This window comes from Lepidochelys kempii, chromosome 5 (genome assembly GCF_965140285.1).
Source record: "Lepidochelys kempii isolate rLepKem1 chromosome 5, rLepKem1.hap1, whole genome shotgun sequence".
NCBI classification, from domain to species: domain Eukaryota; kingdom Metazoa; phylum Chordata; order Testudines; family Cheloniidae; genus Lepidochelys; species Lepidochelys kempii.
This window is the reverse complement of record NC_136384.1, coordinates 44,647,935-44,666,675: the sequence shown is the minus strand read 5'-3', so window position 1 is coordinate 44,666,675 and position 18,741 is coordinate 44,647,935. Positions and strand designations below refer to the sequence as shown.

The window sequence follows — 18,741 nt, the reverse complement described above, 5'->3', positions numbered from 1 at the left end:
TGGCGTTCTTATGGCTGTGGGGTTACTTTAACTTCTGTTTTCCCCACAAACTTGAATACTCTGCAATTTCTTCACAACAATAAACATTACTCTGTTAAAATGTTAAATCACGGTAGGCTTCTGTCAAGTCTAAATCTGCCTTTGCTCCCAACAAACACTAACCACAAGAAAAAGTGCCCTGTATATTTATATAAGCAGAAATAATGTAGATTATTACATTACTCCTTTCTGACATTTTGTTTTAATTATGTCTATTCACAGAGAAGGAAAAACATGGTTTCCTATTTTAAAAAAGTGACTTTGAACAAATAAGTGTTTAATGTATCACAGTAGTTAAGAAAAAATGTTAAAAATAATTCCTTGGTGAGATGCACAAATATTTGCTCGCTGTACTGTATCTTGTTTTCTGTTAAATAATGTTACACACATGTCTATCTCACCCAGTATGTTGTGCTTTACTATTAATATGAAAGAGGAACTCAAGAGTTAATTCAAGTTCATAAGTCATGATAGTAACCGTAAGAAATCCCTGCACATTTTTCTGAGATACTGGAGCACATTAGATATGGGCCTGATTTAAAAACAATTTAGGACTCTGTCCTTCCATCAGAACTATGGTAGACAGAGTATATCTCATCTTTCCATGGAAATGAAATGGGAGAATACTTATCTCATTTAAGTTGTTATATGCCACATAAATATGTTTCTGTTTGGACTATAAGACCAAAATTATATATTAGCTAGCAAAGTACAGTTGCCAAAGCTAGTCATATACAATAAGTGTAAAATGACATTCCAGAGGTGAGTACTTGTTTATTTATGTTTAAAAAATATGCTGTGCAGCTTTTTGGGAGTAATATTTTGTCAAATTTAAATAACTAGTAGCTGAAAGCCCCTCACAGGGATAATTAATAAAGCTGTGTGTCAGAAATTCAAAACTGGCTGAGAACTTAAAGATTGGATGGTAATAGACCACAAATCCTGGTCACGATTGAACCTGGTGATAATCTGTGGCTATGGTTTTATAGTAAGTGTGAGAGTGGGCAAATGTGTGGGTTGTGTTAGGATAGCTGTGTTGATTTATGTGTGGGTTGCAGTGTGCTGGGAGAGTTGTGTGAATTTGTGTGGGTGGCAAATGAGGATGTGTGTGTTTGGGGTTATTGTGTGGGTGGTTTCGAAGAACTGTGGCAGTTGGGCCAAGTAATCCACCATCTGTGCAGTCTCCCAAACACAGTAATGAAATTGTTATATGCAGATTAGCTATAGAGCAGGGGTTCCCAAACTTGGTTTGCGGCTTGTTCAGGGTAAACCCCTGGCAGGCCACAAGACACTTTGTTTTCCTGAGCAGGTACGGCTGCACGCAGCTCCTAGTGGCTGCGGTTTGCCCCTCCCTTGATGCAGCCGGGGCAATAACAGCTCAGAGGACTCTGAGGAGGAAGTTCTCCATAGAATATCAAGATAGCTGGAGACAAGGGAAGCAGAGAGAAAGCAGCCTTCAGCGCCGATTGAGACTGAATTCCAGGAGGGGAGAAACCTTCTCATGGTGGTAATCAGCTGTGGGCCTAGCTCGTCACATTCTACAAAGCCTTGGCATGAGATCAAGCTGTATACTCCAGAGCAGGCAAAGGCAGTGGGAAAAGCCCTTGGTTCCTTAAATCAAGAGACAGCCCTAGGCTGGCTGGCCAAGGTAAATGCTCTCCCTGGACTTGGCAAAGAGGATGATGCTGTGTTGGTGTAGGAGTGTATGCTAGGAGAAGATTTCAGTACCCTCCCCATCCATCTACAGGTGGGGGACACAGAGAACACTCTACAGCTGTTTGAATGTGTGCTGAAATTCTACTTTCCCCACCAAAATCTAATAGGAAGGTACTACTGTGAATGGCAACAGGTTCATGAATGACCTGAAAAGTACTTAAGCAGGAAGAAGCTATTGTATTTCTGACTGGTGCTCTTTCATGCGACACTCCAGAGTTTCAGGAAGCAGTCTTGTGAGGGTTAGCTCCCACCCTGAAAGTTACTTTAGGATCACTGAACCATCAGACCATCTCACTGAGGGAACTGGAGGACAGGTTATGAGAGGCCTATGAAATCCAGAGAGAAGCCTTCCCTATACCTGGATCCAGGAGGAAGGTAGCAGTGACCACAGACAGAGTAGCAAAGAAAAGGAGTTTCCCAAAGGTCACAGAGGGAATTCCAGCTGTCAGCAAGGGGAAAAAAAGGTCTGCAGCATAGCATCATGGTAAAAATAGTTACCAGAACAGCTCTCACAATGAGGAGCAGAGGGCATTCAGAAATGCCTTATGGAAGAAGCTGCTTAAATTTGACACTAATGAAGCCATAAATGGATTACCAGCAGAGAAGCTGCTACAACGGCTCACGAGGTACGAGAAACAGGAAGCAGTCTCCAGCAAGCATCAAGAAGGAAACACTCCTAATCTGATGTGATGGGGCCAAACTCCCCCTCATTCCCCAGTAACGGCACCTAACACACAACAAATGGGGAAGACCAACCACATCAGTCACGATGGAGGGAGCATTTGGGAAACTTGGTCATCAGATGCTGATAGATACCTGTGCTACAGTTTCAATCCTATGCACAGATGCTGAACCTAAAGTGAAAAGGCGCCCCATCAAAGACATAAAGGTCCTAGTAGGCTTTAATGGAAGGGAAGGTATGGTTTTCTTCACAAAGCCAATCAGATGTGTCATCCATTATTGCTACCAAAGCTGTCTTTGGAATTCAAGCCTTAGGTGGCCAAGGTATCTTTGGCATGGACTTACTATCGCAGTTGAATCTGGTAGTGGATCTTCTTAATCAAAGGTTGATCCAGAATGTGGAAAATGGACAGCATGTGGTAATTCCAGCATCCCACCATGTGGTAGCTGTGAAGGCACCTGAAGATCTAGTGATGCCTGATTGGAAAGCAGAAGTGGCTATAGTTGCACAAAGACACTTGGAGGTGTTTGCTAAAAAAAACCTCCAGTGTGGAAAGATAACAGCCGAGGTAGTGGTTGACGAGCCAGATCCCAAACCATAAAGTCAGTACCACTATCCTGCTGCTGCAGAAGATGGCATCAAGAACATTGAAGCACTAGTAGAGCAAGGAGTGCTCATAGAGACTGAAAGCTTTTGCAGCTCTCCAATGTGTTCTGTCATAAAGGTGGATAAGAAGACGTGGCAATTAACGATAGATTACGTTGAGCTCAATAGAGTGACCCCATGCCTAGCCCCAGTGGTTGCAAAATTTAATGAAATAATGGCAACCATTGCATCAGGAGCGAGATGGTTCTCCATACTGGATCTCTGAAACGCCTTTTCTTCAATTCCACTTCACCAATCAGCTTCGTATAAGTTCGCCTTCATGTATAAGGACTGCCGGTACACCTTCAGCCGCGTCCCACAGGGATTCCACAATGCTCCCTTGATTTGCCACTGATTTGTCTCAAGAATGTGGAATTCCATGGCAGAAAGAGACAATATCTTGAGCTATGTGGATGACATCTTAGTAGCTACTGCCACACAAGAGAGGAGAACCTCGAAATCCTGGATGCTGTCCTAAATAAAATAAAGAATACCAGATTCATCATTAACCCAGCCAAGGCTCAGCTAGTGCTCTCAGAGGTCACCTACCTAGGAATGAGTCTGGGAAAGGAACAAACCCTCACTAGAGCACCTGCACTGGCATACCCGAAGCCCAACGAGCCATCCCAACTTCCGTTGGGAACAGCAGACCAAGACATCAGTGCAGTCCTCCTCCAGGACCAGAGCAATGGACTCAAGCCCATTGCTTATGGATCAAAAGTCCTGAGTGAAGTGGAGCGGCAATACAATACCTGTGAAAAAGTAGTACTGGCTCTAGTATGGTCCCTGCGTCACTGGGAATATTTAATTGGCACGTCCCCAGTGATCCTCAAAACCACTCATGCTCACCTCAACTATGTTCTATCCGGTCAATTAATGAGGGTCGAATGTCAAGTCCCAGACTTGCTGGATGGATGCTTAGCCTCATGAACAAAACTGTTGACATGCAGAAAACATCTCAGTTAGCTGTTCTACCTTATGCCCTCCTCAAAGAAGGCCAAGAGCATGAATGTCCACTGCCTCCTAACGAGTGGAACAGACTAAGTCACCCTTCCAAGTGGAAAACAATTATCAAAGAGTGAAGGACCAGAATTTAAAGATCTGGGTGGTGGATGGTTGTTGTTTCCACAGGGATGGAAAACCCTATGCAGGCTATGCAGCATTATGGGTAGAGTCTCGAAAGACCCTGCAAGGAACAGTGAGGCCAAACTCAGCCCGGGACGCAGAAATAGTGGCGGGGCTAGTAGTGCTACGTGAGGAAGATCCAGAAGACACATGGATATGTTTCGATTCTGATTGGATCATATGGGCATTAAGTGAGTGGATGCCAGTAGGGGTTCAGCGAGGAATGAGGTCAGCTGATGGAGGACAGATTGCACACTCGAAGTATTTGCTGCACCATGCGTGGAAGTTAGCATCCAGAAGATCAGGTAACACTTACCTTTGCAAGGTGAAGGCTCACCGTCAGGACCACGCAGAGATCTCTATGTTGAGCAACAAAGTCGACCAATTGACAAAAGAAAGCCACCTTATTGGGAGAGGAATATTTCTGGACCCATTCTGATGAGGGGGTGCTAACAGTACAATCGCAAGAGGTGGAATTAACAGGGCAACTGGATGTGAAGGAACTGCAGAATAAAGATAAGGCGATCCAAGACGTGCTAAAAAAGGAGGAACATCGCAATTATCATATTTTTTTAAAATAAACACTAACTCATAACGGCCTTAAGAAAAGATGCGAAAGATGCGTCACCAGTTCTGGTTATGCCCACCTATCCTCACAGAGAGATGATTAGTCTGGCCCATAACCAGGGGCAGTTCTGTGTGGCGAAGACTGTAGGCCTTATAACCTCTGTAGCATGGTGGCCAGACATTATCAAAGATGTGACCAAATACATTCAAAACTGTCTGGCCTGTGCCAAAAGCAACTCGAACAGAAAAGTCATCAAAGGGCCTATGTTGCACCAAGGCATTGGGGGACCATGGTCCTGCCTACAAATTGATGATACAGGTTCCTTACCATGCACAGGATGTGGTCACAAATATTGTTTAGTAGTCATGGATTCATTCATGAAGTGGGTGGAGGCATACTCCACTCGTGACTCTACAGCCATAACAATGGCAAAGGTGTTAATGGAACAAACATTCACCAGGTTTGGGCTGCCAGAAATCATAGACTATAACCAGAGACCCCACTTCATAGGAAAGCTCATGAATACCATGTGCCAACCCCTTGGAATTTGCCAAAAGCTTCATATTGCAGGGCAACCTCAGAGCTATGGGCTTGTTGAGCAGATAAACAGGACCATTAAGGCAGTGCTGAGGAAGATCATCAGTGGTCAGGGCAAAAACTGGGACCAGAAGCTCCCGTTGGTCTTAATGGCAATGAGATTAATTGTGTCCTCTCACGGGTTCACCCCACATGAGGTGCTGATGGAACGCCTAATACGAACACCTGAGCACTGGTGGCTGGGAGGTTTCCCCCTCAGATGACCACCAGCCATGGCTAGTAGTGGACAGAATCATGAAAAAGTCTTAAATGACATCAGCTCAATTCAACATCAAGTAGCCTTCCAGCTGAAAGCCAACATAAAAATAATGGATAAGAGACTAGGGAATTGCCTCAACCCCCTTGAATGGGAAATTGGGGACAAAGTTATGTATAAGTTATTTTCTGACCAAGGGCATACCCTAAGTCCAAGGTGGCTGGGACCAGTGGTTATCACAAACAAAGGCAGCCCCACCGTCTATGAGGTTGAGCTGAAGGGGAAGAAAGGTAAAAAACTGAAGTGGTTCCACTCCACTCAGCTTAAGAAGTGGAAGGGGACTGAGTCATACATGTAAAACCAAAAGTATAATTGACATTCTGTTTGGTTATGCTGTTGGGGTCAAGATTCTTCAGTCGCCTCTTATGGTTTATAAGATGTGTAAATATGTATTGTATGCTGTCTGTGGACTAAGGGGAACATTATTTTTGCAGTGTGGAGCCTATAAAGGGTATTAAGAAAACTGAGCAGATTGGTAAAACATTACCAAAAGTTTGGGGAGCGTATCATGGCCCAGCATTAACAGATGATGTTGGCCATATTATGGTATTTGCGTATAAGAGTGGGGCCAATTGTTTCCTCTGTTGGAAAGAGGAGAGAGGTCTAATATGGCCTTTCTCCCCCATGATAGTGCTCAAACAGCATTATCAAGCAAGGATTCGGAATCCCTGAATAGGGTTGTTACATTTAGTAAAAGTTGTGGGGTGGGGAAAGATCCAAGACAAACACATAATAAATTGCTTCGGTGGACTTGTGACAAGAAGTCTGTTAAGCTGTGCTTGCCTGACCTCTAATTTGACACCTTGAGTTAGAGAAGGGATAATGCAGGTGAAAGTGTTTATGAACGCTCAGTTCTATGTACCCTATTTTAAAGTAAGACTGCATACCCCTTCAGAAGCATACCTTGTACATTTGAATTGTAGTAGCAGACCTGAGCACTACTGCAATACTTCTAATGGTGTAAATCATTTTTGTTCATTGTATAAGCAAACATTATTTGTAGCTAGTTGTTACGGAAGCATAAATATTTCCATCTTTATAAATAATTCAGGGGTATGGTATTTGGCAGGGGTGTTTGGAGTCAAATAACACATCTGCCGGGGATAGACCAGGAATGGAGTCTTAGAACTTTTAGTAAGTAATCTAGCTAGGTATGTGTTAGATTATGATTTCTTTAAATGGCTGAGAAAAGAATTGTGCTGAATAGAATAACTATTTCTGTCTGTGTATCTTTTTTGTAACTTAAAGTTTTGCCTAGAGGGGTTCTCTATGTTTTTGAATCTAATTACCCTGTAAGATATCTACCATCCTGATTTTACAGGGGGGATTTCTTTATTTCTATTTACTTCTATTTTTATTAAAAGTCTTCTTGTAAGAAAACTGAATGCTTTTTCATTGTTCTCAGATCCAAGGGTTTGGGTCTGTTTCTTTTTGCGAATACAGACTAACACGGCTGTTACTCTGAAACATGGAAGTGATTGTAATTCCCAAATCAGATACTAGTCACATCAGCCCCGTGTTAGTAAAGCAAGATCTGAGATGGTTGCTGATTACTAACCCTAGATATGCTCTAAAGAAAGTAACTATGGATATGCAACTATTGGTAGAAAATGTATAGCCTTAAATGTGCACCTTTCACAAAATCATCAGTGATGGGATGTATGGGTTAACAATACTGCGCCCAGGTATTCTGAGATAAAAAGAGATCTAACCGCGAAAGTATTAGGTGTTGTAGGAGCTAGCCCGGGAGTGGTAAACTCCTTAAAGGCTAATAGCCTAGCTCATCCTTAAATCAACCCTGATAACATCATTAAACAAAATCAGTGACCTGAACTATGACATCGTCACCACCATCTCCGCAAGATATAATGCCCAAAAACAAAATCAGGAAAAGGTAATAGGTGCCATAGGTATCTACAATATAATACATTGTGGGCACTTACCTGCGTCCAAGTGCAAGCATGGCTACAGAATGTGGTCAGTTGGAATTCTTAGCATAGGATTTCAAGGCATCATCCCAATGGAAATAAAGAATTTAATGTTAAGGGATGTAACACCCTTTGAAAAGGAACACCACACTTGGTATAAGCTGTTGATTTCAGCTTTGACCCAAATTTAAAGAGTCACTGCCCATATATTAACCATCAATAACGTGAGCACAAATTGGGTGTATCCCCTCATCCCACTTGGAATCATCATTAATCAGACAATCATGATTCCTGTAGACATCCCAAAATAGGTACTTAAAGATGAGGAAAAATACCAATGTGTTGATTTAAGTGTTTGTGTCTGGGAACCAAATAATGGCTATCTTTGTACCACAAATGTGTATGAAGGACCACACATTTCTTTAAGCCCAGACCAGGGAAGGTGTCACTATGACCCGCAATCACATATGAGCAATCAATCTGAGCTAGTAGTGATAAACAGCAACTGTATTTGCATCAGGAATAAATGTAAAAAGTTTATTGTAAATTTCTTCTAGGAAATTGTCAATGATCCTCATGTAAATTTATGTATTTATTTTGTACTTATTCAGGGATGTGATGTAACCTTTATTTCAGATAAGATGAATGTGCAAAATATCCATTGTCTTAATTTGTATCAGCATGTGAACCCTGTTAATCTAGGGATTAACATCGATGTGTTAAAACAATTGGTACAGTATCCGGTCCTAGAAAATCATATTAAAGATCTAGTGGAGCACAGTAAAAGCATAATGCTGGCCATGCATCATTCCACCGATCAAATCAAGAAGATTCTTAAAAGGTGCTGAAAAATTTCAAGTTTGCCCGTTGGTGGGAAAGTCTATTTGTCATTCCCACTAAATTTGCAGAAGCCTGGCACATCCTTGTCCATCCCTTTATCATTATTTTAATCTTGCAAGTTGTTACTATTATTTTAATTGTGGCAACTATTGGATGGGTCAAAGTTAAGGTAAAAAGGGTCATGAATACGTCCATGTACTCCGGCAAACCTGAAGTTTAAGCAGTGTAGATGATAACAAATATAGCTAAAGCTATAAAATCACCAAGGAGGGGATATGTAAACCTGTACCTGTGCTCTTACCACCTGATTCCCTAGCTAGACTCGTCTGACCACCCTCTCTATAGGCAGGTCAGTGCTGCATTGCTCACGCTCGCTAGTTATTCCACCTAAAGAGTTAAGTTAGTGTACGCATTGCTCCATGCATGACAGTGAGTCAAGAACTGACCTGAAGAGAGAAGATCACAGTTTACCTGTGTGAAGATCCCCGTATGTTCCTGAGTCCTGTATTCTTCAGTGTCCAGCGTTCCAGTCTGTCGTCTCCATTGGTGTCTGTGCATCCTTCCTACCTACAGTATATGGTGATGTGTTAACCCTTACATTATTGCTGTTGTACCCATTGTGTGTAAAGGGTTCTTGGGTTCAGGGCTTTAAGCCCACAGTTGTGTTAACATCCGAGTTGTTTATATCTGGTTATTCTTTAGTTGTGGTTCTTGTTTAATAAATCGTGTCTCCTTTGCACCTAGCCCTACTAACTAAAACCCCAAAGATAGAGATAGGGGAAAAGGTGCAACGTGAATCTTCTTAATTAACCTATTCCTAGGTTAACAAGAGGAGGAGAGCAAGCAGGGAACCACACTCAGTGTGAGTGAGAGGGAAGAAAAAGGAAAGAGTGATGGGGAGGTTGCATTGTATTTTGTCTGTGTGGAAAGGGAGAGCTGCCAAAAGAGTTAAACTCAGAATGCCTTGCAGAAGTGAAATGTGAATTATCTGGCCATTGTGCCTGGTCCTAGTCTTAAAAGAGGCATAAAAAAGGCAGCAGCTGGAGGGAATTCACAGCACAGAACGAGAGAAATGTGAGTGTGGCATTATAGTTAAAATCAAATACAATGACCTAGCTTTGTGAGGTGACTGTGTTGATAGTTGTAAACTGCATGTATCAACAGTCACAAAGAGCTATCACAGAGATTATTTCTCGTAAGGGTTATTCATTTCTTAGGAGTAGAGGGCATCTTCTAGTGAAATTACTACTTTAAACAAGGAATATTAAACCTTCTGAAGTGTTTGTAGCCCTTATAAGAAATTTTGGGACATGACTCAGCAATATGTATGTAAACTTCCCAAAGAGTCAGCTTAGTTTGGATAAATAAATAAAAAAATAGGAACAATCTGGTCAAAAATTTCCCAACATAAGTTTTCCCATCTCAAAATGCTGATTCCACAGAATTGAAATGTCCAATGGGAATGTACTGATTTAGTCAAACTCTTCAACAAAAAATTCTCTAAAAGCTTCATGTCACTCAGGTTGAGCCACTTCATTTTGAGTTTGTCATCTTGACTACTCTGCATCATTTTATATAATAAAAAATCAAAAATAAAGTGCATTTTGATAGATTCGATATTTCCAAAACAATTTTTTGAGGGGAGGGAAATTTTCATTTCACAGGAAATTTTAACTTTTCTTTCCATCTAGACAAAAAGGAAATTTTGAAATGTTGGACTTTCCCATGGAATGGATATTGTGAGTTTTGAACGACACTAAACAGGAACTGGCCATCCACTGAAAACATAAAGTGATCATATTAAACCAATATTGGTCAAGTTATACTGATACTGATAACCCCTTCACTATAATGTTTTGTTGTGGACCTGTAAAGGCATTGAATGGGCTAGCAGCACACTTCAGCATTCCTGGAACCATTCATTGGTACTCTATTATTACAATTGTTATTTTAAGTATGCAAGTAAAATATTCTCATCTTTCAACATGGAGAGGCAAAATATCACATTATTCTCACACGAAAAGAAAACTCCATTGAAATAACAATCTATTAACATCCCCAGTTCATAAAGAAATATAAAAATAAGGAAATAAGAGCAAAACCCTATTCTCAGACCTCAACAGGTCTGCAGGACGTTAATGGGCATTCTATAAATGAAGTGAGAGCAGAATGTCACAGTTGAAATCTACCATACAGATCTGAGAGCAGAATTTTTGCCCCAAATTATCAGGAGTATAGGTAAATCAAAGGAAATCATTGTCCCTGTATATGTTTCAGAGCACTATATGATCAGCCACATTAATTCGAAGTAAAATTATGCACAATTCCACACTAAGGGCCAAATTATGTTTCTCCTGAACAGACGCGCTAGAGGGGGGGAAGGGTTCAAGGAATCTTTCCTTCCTAATCTACCCATCCAGGGACTAGCTATAATCTACTTCCTTGTTTGTCTGTCTAGGCACTTATATGACTCCCATCCCCATAGTCTTCCTGTGTTGGAGTGTGCAAGGATAGGTGGCCATTGCTGCCTGCAAGTTCAGTGGCCTAAAGGAGACTGTTTCTTTGTGGAGGGAGGGTGCATCTGTGGCTCTTCTCTGGGTGCAGGCTAAACTGGCTGTATTGGAGGGATACATCTGTTAAACAGGTGTAGAAGGATCAGCCCTTTCTACACTGCCCCAGGGCCAAATTCATCCCTGTGCTACTGCAGAGTCCAGTGCAGGGATCAAGAGGAGGCAGCTTGCACCCTCCCTCACCAATCCAGGGGCTATCCGGGATCTTTCTCCACTAGGATGCTTGCCTGAAACTCCTGTTAGTGTTAATGAAAGCTACGCATGCAAAATGGGAAGGATTATATGTCATTTTGAAAAGTTTAGGGCTTGAGCCTGCATTTCTGTACGGGAAAAACTCTTTGAAGTCCATCTGAATGTCGCCTGTGTACACGTTGAAGGGTTAGGTCTGTATTATCAAAATAAAAGTAAAAGGCTGTGATTTAGAGCTGTGTTTCATTCCTGTGTCTTAGTTTGGCAAGTATTCTAAGTTTTTAAAATAGTGACCCAAGCACCCTTTCATGAAAACCAGTGAATCTTTCGTCACATGTTAAGAACAAATTATGAAAGTTGAATTAATCGATTGGGCTTTCCCCCCCATTACTTGGAATTTGAACAAGACACTACCTTTTTTTTGCTTAAAAAAAGGAAAACCTGCAGTGTTGACAATTTCTCTAAATTCTGTATGCTTAGTATTCTGTTGATTTACATAAATTAGGAAAGAAAAATATTTTAACAGTTGAGTTGAGCTTCACTCACAGACCCTATATTAAGGATTGCAGTCTCATGTGCCTTTAAGAAATTTCTTTATAATCATGTTATTAAATGTATGAACGTTTTTTGATAATATAGTGCTTAGTAATTTTTCATGATTCCTGTTCAAAATTTTAAGCTCCACTCAGCTAACCTGGAGTTGAAATTTCAGAGAATATACAACAGTAAAAATGTAATAGTTACTATCATAGTAGTTTTGTTATCCGAAGAGACAGTTAAAAGGTCAAATACTCACATCCAGACAGCAAATAAACATAGTACTTTGTGAAAATCCTTTTAAAGAAGGTTGTGCATAGGTATAAAATCCTGTTCAGTCTGTAACATATAACAGTAATAAAACTGAACATAGAAATGAAAGCCTGGAAAACTGCAAGGACCTTTTATGTGCACTGGCTAAGTACATGTAAACATGGATTTTGACTTCTGTTTTTATAGAAGTTGTGAACTTGCTCTGTTCTCTGACATTTTATTAGGTAGCACAGCATATTTGTTAGAACCAAATTCTGCTCTCTGATATGCACATGCAACTCCTAGTGCACACATGTGGGAACAGAATTTGGCCCTTAGAGAGCAAATACTGTGAAATTCATGGCACTGGAGCAGAAATCTTTCTAGCATTAAATCCACTGCTGTCAGTGCACACCATCAAGAATCACCTCTGTGACCTAATTAGAACTTGAGCTGGTCAGAGAGAAAAACAAAATTGTAAATGCTGTAGACAAAAAAGGGAAGTCTCATGAAAATGTTCCCTATATTTTGACAAACTCTAATGAATACATTGCTTAATGGAGCTAAACAACAACTATAGCAAATATTTGAGTCTGTTAACTTAGATTAGTGATGGCAAACCTTAACATTGTCCTTTTTTTCTCTGTAGTGTCTACGGTAGTTACTTGATGCTTTAATACATAGCTGTCAGATTCCTTGCTTTGGTGGTTTTGTCTCAGGCACTTAAATTTATATTTTCAAAGAATAGGGTCTGGGGGTGAAGGAATTCTCCTCCCCCAACCCTACTGAGTGTAGAGCAGCAGCTGGACTGCTTCACGTCTCTAATTCTAGCCTCTGCAGCACCTGCACTCCATAGGTAATGGTGGTGGGGCTTCCACTTGCTAAGCAGTGGGTGCTCCAGTCCCACCCCAGATGGCTTGCAGTGTTCAGGCACACAGTGATACCCCCCAGCCGCATGGTTCTAATCTCTGCACTGCCCATTAACTGTGCACTCCATGCACGACTGCCATTGCACACTAGTCAATACCCCTTTGCTCACTAATACAAGTCCCTTCCTTCTTGTGCTCCTCCTTCCTGCTGATATTCAAACAAACAATGATCCACATTCTGCCTGGGGTAGAGGGTAACAACACTGACTTGAATCCCCAATGGTGTTGCCTGTGTTGTCCCCTCTGATCCCCAGACTTCTCCCCCCTGCTCCCTAACCCAACAGAAGGCAGTGGCACCTCTAGGCTATGTGCTACTGGCAAGGAACATGAGAGGAGCCAGGCAGCTGTTTTCCATGGCATACTCCCTTGGGAATCCCATTTGATTTCAAGCACAAAAGTGCCCGGAGATTACTTATGAGACAACCCTACCTGAATGGGAATTCTGCATGGCCATCCGTGAGAGAGGTTGCAAGAGAGCCCGGCTCCAAAAGGAACTGGGTGTTTTACATTAGAAATTTATGGCCTGGCCTGGCCTGGCCTGGCTGGAAGACGCTGTGGTGACTGGAGAATTACTGAAATAGTGACACCACAAGAGCCTAAGAGACTGACAATTAATTGAAAGAGAGGGGTTTTAGTTGGTTTATTTGTGTTTTCCTTAGCATTTATTCAACTTCTCTGATCTATAATCATATTGAATAAAAGGAAGTCTTTGTGAGAGACCTCACCACCTCTATGTAGGCTTTAGAGCTCACATTAAACATGCTCCGGGCTTTCCCAATGGTCCCTAGTCTTCTAAGCAAAGCCATGGAAGACCAGGCTTGACAATTCCTAATTTTTCTTATTAGGACCACTCGAGGAACAAAATTCACTCCACTTTCTAACCAGAATTAATTAAATCGGTGCAACTCCTTTTTGTGAACACTTTGGAACCAGTTTAAGAGAGAGGCTAAACTAAACAGATACCAACCACTCAGACATTCTGAAATCAGCCTACACAATTTCCATCAGCCATTTCCTATTTAGTTAAATCAGTACAATTTCTGGGTGTAGACCAGCCTTCAGGTAAAAAACAAGCAGCAAAGAAATCTTTAAAGGGCATGCTTTATGTGTGCCAGTAAATGGTGCTCTGTGCACAATTTAAAAAAAAAAAATCTTTTGCAGGTCACCTTTAGGGATGTATTTAATTTCTGTTGATTTTCATAATTTATCTAAGGGCCACACTGGTTAATGCTTTCATTTGGATCTGTTGGGTGCAGGTTTACTGGAACAGCTACTAATATAAGTGAATAGTAGTTCAATTAATTTTCCATATGAGTCCCACTTTTGATACACGTGTATTTTGGGTGTAAAATGGAGTTACGTCGTTGGAAGACATCCCTGGATTTCCAAGGCAAGCGCCCATGACGGTGGGTAATTGTATCAGGAGCGGGTTGCTCTGTTTCAGTCTTTGCTAGTGTACAGATTCTAATTTCTTATTTTAAATGAGAACAACCAAAGTTGTGGCCTCTCTTTTTCGAAATACAAGAGAGTAGGGAAAGTGAACCTCCCCCCAAACTCCTTTCCCCCTTTAGTGCTGGGGAGAGCCCCTACTCCCTGAGCCGATCTCCCTGCGCCTGCCTCTGTGTTTCTCGGGGCAACTCTTTGTGTCTGTCTGCCTCTAAGGCGGCTTGTCCCGCACAAGCCAGCGGCTTCACCCCCTGCCTCTCGCCCTCCTCCTTCCTCTGCCTGGTCTAGGGGAAAGCACCCTGCGGCCAATGGACTGGCAGCCTCCCGAAGTTCCGCCCTCCTTCCCCGCACGGGGAGCAGGTCCCCGGGTTAAACAGCCCCTGTCTGGGCTGCCGAGCTTGAGTGAGCGATTGTCCCTGCAGAGCCTCGGAGCAAGAGCCGCCAGCCCCGAGCCGCGCTCCATGCCCCTCTCTGCATAGGGGACAGCTCCCCGCATCCTTCTCCTCTTCCCCCAAGGCGCGGCAGGAGCCGAGAAGCGGCGCTGAGCCGGGGAAGGGGTCTGGGCTACTCTCTCCCACCACTGCACTGACCATGATGAGCAAGCGGCAAGTCACCGTCCTGCTCTTGCAAGTTCTCCTGCAGTTTAGCCCGGGCTCTGGCGCCCAGCCTGCCCCGCAAGGTAAGGGGCAGCTACCCTTCGGCCGCCGGACGCGCGAAGGGGCTGGGATAGGAATAGGTGGGGCACTTTCCCAGCTGACTCGCCAGTGGTCGCTGAGTATTTATTCTGCTGAGGTGCATTGTCATGCTAGACAGCAGGTGTCTTGACTGGAAACATACGGCAGTGATAGAAACCGAGGATCCCCCCTCGCAAAGATGGCTAGATTGAATGCAAATAAATCTCCTTGAGGTCATTATTTAACCCGTGAAAGGGGCACAGCAGAACAATGTTTCATTCAGAGACATTGGAATTAAAGCGGATTAACTGACTAGGGAAGCACCAGGGTCTCAAACTTTTAAACACTTTCCTTTTTCCAGAGTATGATTGCCACTCATTTCTCCACTGTCAATGCAGCTTTCATTCTGGTGCATCCCCACTGGAGGACTGGGCGAGCTTGGCACACAGATCCAGGAATGTGGATGCTCTCACACCTGGAAGTTCTTGTTGTTCCTAACCTGCATTATGATGCAATCTCATCAGTAGGTGCTCTTTTCTTGGGCCCAGAAGTGGTACTTCATTGTCTTCAGCTGCTCTGTGAACACCACCAACAGCCTTGAACTGTTTTTCACTATGTTCCTTAGCAAACTATCCTTGAAGAAATCCTCATGTCTCCTGTTGTTGCAGTACTTCCTGCGAGTCTGCAAATACGGGAGAAACATGTGTCCTGTATTTGCAGCATTCATGAGAACAGTGCAGAGCTTTGTGGGCTCCATGCTTCTGTCAGAGATGGCAGATACTTTGCTGGTCTACTGCCTTGGACAGGAGCCCTTTTTTTGCTGGTCTCCTCCCTGATACCCTCAATAGCTTCCCTCATTGCCTTCATTCTCCCAAGCTCCTTTCTCCGCTAAGAACTTCACAACCTCTCTTCTAGAAATCGCAGATGCACAATTAGTCTTAACATTTTTGTGCTGGCCTCCAAAACAATATTTTGTCACTCTCTTCAAATGTAATTGATCCCCCTCCAATGTTATCACGCTGCACTGTACAGGTCCATCCTAAGGAATTTGGAAAGAGTTGGTAAGATGATTCTTGGGATATGCTGCAAACTTAACTGACTCATTTAAAAAAAGAATGAAAGAACAAAAGAGTGTAGGTGTTTGTGGGCATACTGGCTGCATGAATGAGATCTGCTGCGTGTTCCTTTCAGTTCTAGCAATTTGCTCATGTAAGTTTGTTTTCAAGTCTGCCGTTCCAAGGAAACGGGCTAGAAGATTACTTTTCTTAAAATGAAAGTGTGATTCTCTTTTACATTTCTTTTTGTTCCTTCCAACCAGATCATGGCCTTGCTGGGGCCCCAAAGCTGGCTTTGTCCAGAGAACACTGCTGTAGGACATACCTGTAGGAGGGTAGACGCTTGTCCTAGCTAATAACTGTTGCTAGCAAATGAGTGCCTCACACCAGGGATGGATTTGATCACAGTGATACATCTGCATTGAAGTCAATGGATGTTCATCTTAATTCATCCCAGATACTTGGATTTGGTGCCTATTTCTAAAAGAATCCCATTGGTGCTAAGAAGTTGTGCTTTATTAGAACCCAAACAATTCAAATATATCTTTTAAACATAAAAATGCTTATTAAAGGGCATTTAGCCTGAGTAAAGACTTCAGGAGCAGGCCTGAAGTGATCAAACATGTACAGAATCTCTAAATACTTCATAAATATCCTAATGTAATATATTAATTTATCAGCATTTAAGTCAGATTTAGTTTTAAATGTCTGAATAAATTCAAGCTTAATTAATCTCATAAGAAATTAGCAAATATAAAATATGTTCTTAACACAAAGCTATTTACTAATATATGCCCTTTTCAATAACTGGTTTAGCATTTAACACGCCTAGAAGATTTCTATTTTATGCCAATGTTATAACTTAGAAGATTTAGCTGCATATTTTGGGTGGTTATTACCTGCACGGGTTTGCTGTATGAAGTAGTGAGTTGTCCTTCTGTCTTTGATTGGGGCTATGAGGCTGCTTTCTATGGGCCAAATGTGAAGAGGTGTCAATCCCTCCTCCACCATATCACTGATCTCAGTAGAAGTGAGGGCTCAATCCTTCTTGGTTGCCCTGTGTATATAATGAAATTGTTTATGGATATAAATTAAATGCTGTCGATGGTATTTGGCTAGGTGGCTCTCAGACATTCATTTCTCTGGTATTCAACAATAAATCTTGGGTACATTTAGGTCCTGGTCCTTCTTTTGTAGTGTACCACAACACCTAGTAAAATCAGTGGGAGACTGAGGTGCATAAGAATCAGGCCATTAAATTGTAGAATATTGGTGCAACTTTCAATTGGTTTATAAGAAATTAAGGCCGCCTATAAGGGGAGAACCTCCTTCTTTCCTCATTCTGTGGGGGAATTCCCTTTGCATCCAAATGCAATGGGGAGCGATTCTGCCCTCTAACCCAGCTGGTATCCTGAGACTTGCATAGAATTTGGGAGCATAGAACTTGGGAGCACCATGGAATCCCAGTGCCTCCTTACAGCTGAGGTGTTTTCATGTGATCCTGGAGGAAGCTGTGTTCCCATGTGGTCCCTTCTGTTGGCTGCCCTGGAGACAACTGCTGCCCCGGGTGTAGGGAAAAGTGCATTCAGTGGAATGGGTCAAATTCATTATACAGAGCGGTCACTTTGAAAAAATATTGTGAACTGAGTCAAAATTGTTGTAGCTGAGGGACAGAGTTATAGGAGATGAGGCCAGGCAGAGCAGGCCTACCTGACCCTGACCATTTCAGCCCAAACTATATATTATAACCTTGGGAAACTGAGGCAGAGCATACCACAGAGCTGCTGTTACCTTTTTTTCTGTGTACCCCATCTTCCACCACCATTGAGTTCCACCAGTTTTTGTCTTCATGTTAGTGAGGGTGGGGTAATATAGCCCAAACATGATAAAGCTATTAAAAGGGCATACCATATGTACAGCATTGTGACTAAATAAACAGAATTACCACAAGTTTACTCAAGTGGTTCCTTTGTAATTAGTTCTTATAGGAAGGAGATAGGAAATATGCAATTTTAATAATATTTGGTTTATATCTGAGATGTGCAAGATTTCTAGTAGCATTGTTGATTTGGTTTGGAGGCATTTAATTAACTTTTTCCTTCCCATCTCTATTTATTACTCAAAAAGCAGTAATAATTAACCAGCATAGTGAAAGAACACTATTTCATCAACAGAAAAGTGTGCCTTTGTTCCAATTCTGTCCTAGAAAAATGTATTCAAAGATTTGGAAATATTGAGAAAAGCACGATTTGATATATGGGTTAAAAAGGAAAAAGTGAGAGAGATTCTATGCTTCTAACTATGTCAGACTATCAGAAAAAGGTCTATATGCATTCTTTAAAAGTTAAAGAGAATTCAAGTAGATTTCATTATGTCACTCCTTTTAGTTTCTTAATCTATACCTTCAGATGTGCCTTGATTTGGTATACTATGAAGAGAATGTGGGTCTTATTTACATAAAATGTCTTTTAGCTTTCTGGAAAGTCAGCAAAGAAAGCAGTCATTTATATCATATTAGATATCTGCCTATGTAGACTATATTAACTGAAACCAAAATATTTGTACCATACAGTACAGTGCACTGAAAATCTTTTACATGCATATTTTGACTTTAGATCTTGGACTTGATTGAAGCATGAATGACAGTGTCTGAATTTATAAAAACAACAGTGGGTTAAGAGATTTCTATTAAA

At 41.8% G+C, this 18,741-nt stretch overlaps 1 protein-coding gene across 1 annotated transcript in view; it reads left to right on the top strand.

The window, feature by feature from the left end:
- Nucleotides 1-14,910: 14,910 nt before the first annotated feature.
- The window catches only part of THBS4 (thrombospondin 4), a 59,735-nt gene continuing 55,904 nt past the window's right edge, over nt 14,911-18,741 (top strand). The window contains exon 1 of the mRNA XM_073344118.2: nt 14,911-14,998. Coding sequence (XP_073200219.1) covers nt 14,911-14,998 — 88 coding nt within the window. The remainder of the gene's footprint in view (nt 14,999-18,741) is intronic.